The sequence below is a fragment of the Neophocaena asiaeorientalis genome, unplaced genomic scaffold (assembly GCF_003031525.2).
Source record: "Neophocaena asiaeorientalis asiaeorientalis breed wild unplaced genomic scaffold, Neophocaena_asiaeorientalis_V1.1 scaffold40, whole genome shotgun sequence".
Taxonomy (NCBI): Eukaryota; Metazoa; Chordata; class Mammalia; order Artiodactyla; family Phocoenidae; genus Neophocaena; species Neophocaena asiaeorientalis.
In genome coordinates this window covers 9,511,784-9,517,783 of record NW_020185335.1, presented here as the reverse complement: position 1 = coordinate 9,517,783, position 6,000 = coordinate 9,511,784, and the positions used below count along the sequence as shown (strand labels likewise).

At 51.1% G+C, this 6,000-nt stretch overlaps 1 protein-coding gene across 3 annotated transcripts in view; it reads right to left on the bottom strand.

Moving 5' to 3' along the window:
• The window catches only part of PLCG2 (phospholipase C gamma 2), a 139,140-nt gene that overhangs the window by 58,301 nt on the left and 74,839 nt on the right, over positions 1–6,000 (bottom strand). For all 3 annotated transcript variants that reach the window (XM_024735622.1, XM_024735623.1, XM_024735624.1), the window contains exon 7: positions 1,280–1,323. In XM_024735622.1, the coding sequence (XP_024591390.1) occupies positions 1,280–1,323 (44 nt within the window). The remainder of the gene's footprint in view (positions 1–1,279; positions 1,324–6,000) is intronic.

Sequence of the window (6,000 nt, the reverse complement as noted above, 5' to 3'; positions counted from 1 at the left end):
GCGGGTGGGCACAGACAGGCGTGGACAGCAAACGCCCGGGCAGGGCTGGATGTGGAGAGCGTTTGGGGTAGGCGATGCTGGAGAAATGACTCCAGAGTTGGCTGAGCCATCGAGGGCTCTGAAGCAGGAGTGTGGGCCAGATGAAGCCCCCAACTCTGGCGGACAGGGAGAATCAGCTGGCACCTGCAAGATGAGAGCCAAGGAGCGAGCAGAGGCCCGCTGCTGGGAGAGTTTTCCATTTGACACGGACCCCTTCACCCTGAATAAAGGGAGATTCCACCTCGGCCAGCAGCTTGCTGACTGATGGTCTCGTGGAGAGGACGCTCACAGCTACCAGAAAACCAGAACCTCACTGGACTGGCAACGCTGTTCGCTATGGCAAGTGTATCCGGCAGAGCAGGGCATTCCGGGGAAATCTGTACGTTTCCCTGAGCACATGCAGTGAGGGTGGAAGGTGGAGGGTCTCTTTTGAAATACAGGAGGTAAAACAAGCTTTAAGCTTTCTCTCTTTACTAAACACTCAGGGTCCAAACGTCTGTTGTCTTTGAGTGCATTTCCAACCTTCTTCCCTAACCAGCCTCATGGTCCTACAATACTAATCTTTTCATTAAAATACCGCATAAGAATTGGATTCATTTTATATACATTTTGGAGTCTTGGGGTTTCTGGCTTAGAATGTAACTGAGGGAGCAGTTGCCAGGGCATCCTCATCAATGAGGGCTGCTTCCAAAAAGCAGGCCCAGGTCAGCGGGCCGCAAATCACATTCTAGGCGCTATTAACTCCATGGCAAACATTTCTCCCAGGTAGACAGGCTCGGAAGACATGGACCACTCTATAATTAGGGGAATTAGTAAGTGTAGTAGAGGTCCTGACAAGTCCTGCAGCACTTAGGTTTTAATAATAATATCATTATCACTATTTACGAGCCCTGCCATGCACCACAGGAAGCACTTGATATGCTTCAACTCATCTGAATTCAGTTCACTCTGCTTAGCCAGGAATTTCCCCAACTCACCTCTGGGAAAGGAGGTCCTGAAGCAAGCAGGCTTCTCTACAGAACCTTCTGGGTCACCCTCCCAACATTCCACAGGCCCTGTTGCTGTGCATGTTTATTCGTGGCACAGGCTTGGGATGGCCAGTTCCCCGACAGGGGGACCCCACCAGTGCCTGCCAGAGAGGTGACCTCCTGGAGTTCCGACGGCAAGGCTGGGAGGACCCACAAGGGCACCGACGCCCGGCACAACTACCCAGAACAACAACCCCCCAGAGGTGCCTCACCCCAAGATGAACACGGAGGAATCCTTTTTGAATTCGTCAAGAATCTAAAATAGAAAACAGAAGGAACACACCCATGAAACAAGAACGTTAGACAAGTCGAGCCACTTAATGCAAATAAACAGATGTTTCTGTTGTTAAAAACTTATCATTGTCATTTATGTGACTTGCAAATGTTCAAATATTTACATCCTTACACAAAAGGTGGAAGTCTTCCTCACCCCTTGCGAAGTCTTTTTTCTGAAAAGCAATCACTCGATAATTTGGCAGGTCTCCGTCTCGAGTTCGCTTTATGGATATTCATTTAATTCTATCTTATCATATTATATTACATCTATGTCTCCCAACTTTTTGCTGTTGTTTCAAGCTTTACGTATTATTCAGCAACCTCAAATCGCCCTACCTCACTACTTTCAAAACCCACAGTGTATTCCATAACCTGTCTGTCCTTCAATTTTCTGCTATTATATCCAGTCCTACAAAGAACGTTCATACATATATATCTTTGTCCACTTGTGCCAGCATTTCCACTGGGTAGTTTCCTGGGCAGGAAAGCGCCTGGACACGGGGTGTGTACTTCGGCAGATTCACCAAATTGCTTTCAAAACAGCTGTCCTGACCCGCAGGCCCACCGGAGAATGCACACCCTTTTCTGCACCCTCACTGGTACATTTCCAATCCTTAATATTTCAATGAGCTCATTTCTAATCCTTGAATTCAAGAGAAAGAAACAAATATTGGACAGCTCTGGTCCTACACTTCATGGCCTACTGATCTCCCAACCACTGATGGAAGGATGGCGAGCTCCTCCACCAGGAAGGCCTGGGGTCCCTCCACTCACTGGCCAGGCATTTTCCACATGCACGCGCACGCATGCATGCATGCACACACACGCCACACACAGGCACACCCATACTGCGTCTATTTCTGGCTAGGTAGCATCACTGAAATCATCTCCAATGAGACTGCGATTGGATAAGCACTTGAGTAATTCAGGGCACAAATGGAAATGTAGCCCCTGGCAGGTTACAAATGCTAACGATATAAAACAACTCCTGCTCTAGATTGCCCGAGTCCTCCTGCCACACTGCTTGCACTCCAGGATGACGTGGAAACTCTACGTTCTAGAAAAGCTATCCACAGGCCCCTGGGAAGAATCAGGGGATCTGCATAAGTCTGTGCAAATATGTTTTTTTTTTTTTTTCTGGAAAGATGATCCATAGCTTTAATGAGCATCTCAAAGAAGTAGGTCACCAAAAATTATTAGGAGTCACTCTTTTAGAATGACTTAGAAGTACTTCCTTTCATTTATGTGTCATTTACAGCATGGCTATTGATTTTTAAAAGAAAAGGGATTTTAGGCAGTGCCAGCTGTTTGTTATCTGGAGTCATTTGGCCCTTAGATCACTGGGTCAATCTGGTGCTTAAGGCCGGATCCTTTCCAAACCCAAATCCCGAAACTGGTTTCCCTCCATCTGGAGAAAGGCCATCCGTGATCCCCCTTCAACTGTCCACTCCACGCGGTCCTTACTTAAAACCAGCCCTTTCCTTGCCTTGCCTTGCGATGATGTACAGAAAAAGCTGCACCCCATTTCAGCTACATGAGGAGCTGGGATGAAGGAGGAGGTGCCTCTACTGTGGAGATGCTCCACAGCCAGGGAAGACGGGGAGCAACACCTCAGCTTCCCTACCCCTCTGTCTGCAATCTCCTGTCACCCCATTTGCTGAACCCCCTGGAGGCAGAAGTGCCTGGGAACTTCTTTGTAAGAATCAGCCCCTCGGGGTACAGAGCAGGGCAGAGAACGCACTAAAATCGAAGAGGCAAATATGACCAGCCCAGGGCTCACCACTCAGGTAGCACACATGGAAGCAAACCCAGTTCTCTCCGAATTCAAAGGCCAAGCTGCCTGAGGATATGTTAGGATATGGGCAGAATGCACTGGGGGGCAGGGGTCATGGGAAGTGGGAGAGAGGAATCAAGACGATTCCTGGGCTGTCCCAATGGGGCGGCCAGGTATGGGTTCACAGCAGTGGAGATGGGGGTCGGTGCTGAGTATCACGCCGCCTCTTCTGGACACTCTAGCGTGAGATGCGAGGCAAGCTGGCAGTCAGGGGAGTCTGGCATTCAGGGGAGACATGGGGGCCGGAGACATGTGTTTCTGGGCGTAATCAGCATAAAGATGCTATCTGAAGCCGGGGGACCAGATAGGATCACACCAAGAGTAAACAGAGAAGACAAGAGTTCCGTGGACTGAGTTTTGGGTAGGGATGTACAAAAAAACAGCAATAGCATGGTGGGTCTTTTCCTGAAAGCAGCTGGGAGGCCAGTCTGGGGGTCCAGCGGGTACTGGGCGTTTCTCCGCCTGGGTGTCAGCATAACTGCAGGGAAAGCTGTCCCTCACCATCTCTGGCCACAGACGCTTGAGGACACGCCAGTGCGTGTGAGCAGGGGGCTGGCTGAGGAGCTGACGGGCACTGGATGCTCCCCCGTGGGGTCCACTCAAGACTCTGGGGGACCAGCGGGTTGGTGGGGCAGAGGGGAGTCACCAGCCCCCTCCGGCAGCAACTAGCTTAACAACTGCTATCAGCACTTGCCGGCTAAGCACCGGCCTCACCTGGGTCACGCCAACCATCAGATGCCAAGAAACTGAAGACCCAGCCAAGGACGCTGAGAGCCAGCAGGGGGCGACGTACGAGAAGAAGGAAGACAGCGCAGCACCCAAAAGCCAAGCGACAACATCAAGGAGAGAGTGGCCAACTGCCACGCGGGTCACATGCCACGGAGCAAACAAAACAAAGACCGGAGGGTGGACCACTATACTTGTCAAGGCGGAGGTCAGTGGTGACGTGACAAGGTGAACTGCTGTGGGGTAGGAGGCATGGAAACACGACTGGAATGGGCTCCAGAGGTGGAGGGAGGGAAGCAAGCGCAGATGCTGGTGTAGATGGCACTCTTGGAATAGGCCACTCTACAGGGTCAGAGAAATGGGGCGGCAGCCGGAAGGGGGAGGTGTGTCAGGAGGATGTTCTAAAGATGGAAGAATGTGCAGCATGTGCTATGGGTAGAACTGCGTCCCCCAAAAGACACGTCCAAGTCCTAACACCACCTGTGAATGCAGCCTTATTTGGAAACAGGGTCTTTGAAGATGCCATCAAGTTAAGCTGAGGTCATGCTAGATTAGGGTGGCCCTAAATCCAATGAATGGAGTCCTTACAAAGAGGGAGATTTGCAGACAGACACACAGAGAGACGGTGCCCATGGGATGATGGAGGCAGAGGCTGGAGAGGTGCGTCTACAAGGTAAGGAGCACCCAGGATCGCCAGCAAACGGCAGAGGCTGCAGAGAGGCGAGGAACAGATGGTCCCCTAGAGCCATCAGAAGGGGTGTGGCTCTGCCCACACCTGGCTTCAGACTTAACCCCTAGAACTGTGAGAGAATGAAGTTCTGGCTCTTTTAAGCCACTCAGTTGTGGGTCCTTTGTTACGGCCGCCCTGGGAAATGGACACGGCACATTTGCGAGCTGATGCAGGGCAGCCCCGACCTCAGTTACTCCTTGTGCCGATCCTATTAGGAAAGCAGTAAAATAAACCCTGTTTCAGAAGCAAGAAACAGGCTCAGGGAGCACACGTAATTGTTCCAAGGTTATATACCTAGAACGTCAAGGGGCCAGAGTTTCAACCCAGGTCCACCCTGGTCCATCGCCGCTGCCCCACACAGTATGTGCAAAGGCACATAATATAAATGACAACATCCTAGCAACGAGGGCAGAACGCTCTAGATACTATGAGCACACAGGGGAGGCAGCAATTAACTTATCTTCACACTGCCGTGTACGGTTACATGGCCAAATCCAACCAAGCCAGGACATTCAGCCCTCTGTGACTCTGGGCAACACCTCTGACGCCCTGCGACCCCAATAAAGGCTCAATAAGGTCAGGGTGACGTCTGTTTAGTTGACCACTGTGCCTTCTTGAGTCACCCGTTTACTGAATGGATGACTAAAATGATAAATTAATTTCTCTGGGGAAAAGTAAAAGGCTACAGGGAAACTAAATTAAATTAAAATTAAGTTAAGTTAAAAGGCTACAGGGAGGGCTTCCCTGGTGGCGCAGTGGTTAGGAGTCCGCCTGCCAATGCAGGGGACACGGATTCCGGCCCTGGCCCGGGAAGATCCCCCATGCCGCGGAGCAACTAAGCCCGTGAGCCACAGCTACTGAAGCCCGCGCGCCGTGCTCCACAATAAGAGAAGCCACTGCAATGAGAAGCCCGCGCACCGCAACGAAGACCCAACGCAGCCAAACATAAAAATAAATAATTAAAAAAAAAAAAGGCTACAGGGAAAAGTAACCTATGACTTTTGGTCCTCAGGAGAAGAGGCAGTTACCAGCCAGACAAGGGAAGGGGCTACGCCAAAGGGAGGGGACAGAAATGACGGCCCGGAGGCCCAGAGGTCCACCTAAGGTCAGGGAACCGCATCTTCCCACATCGTTGTGGGTGACCACATCCTCTGGGGCTGTAACTTGCTCTACACGGTCTCTGTGCTTTGCAGGTCATGTGAAGCGGCCATGGGGACAGACCGCAGTGACAGGAAAGCTAACCCGATTCACTGCTAACTTCGGCACTGGGGACCCTTCTCTCCCCTGACCACTGATTAGGATAGCCTGTGCTACTCCCTAGACTCCTCCACCAACATACGACAGAATGTTAGTTGCTCTCTTCCCAC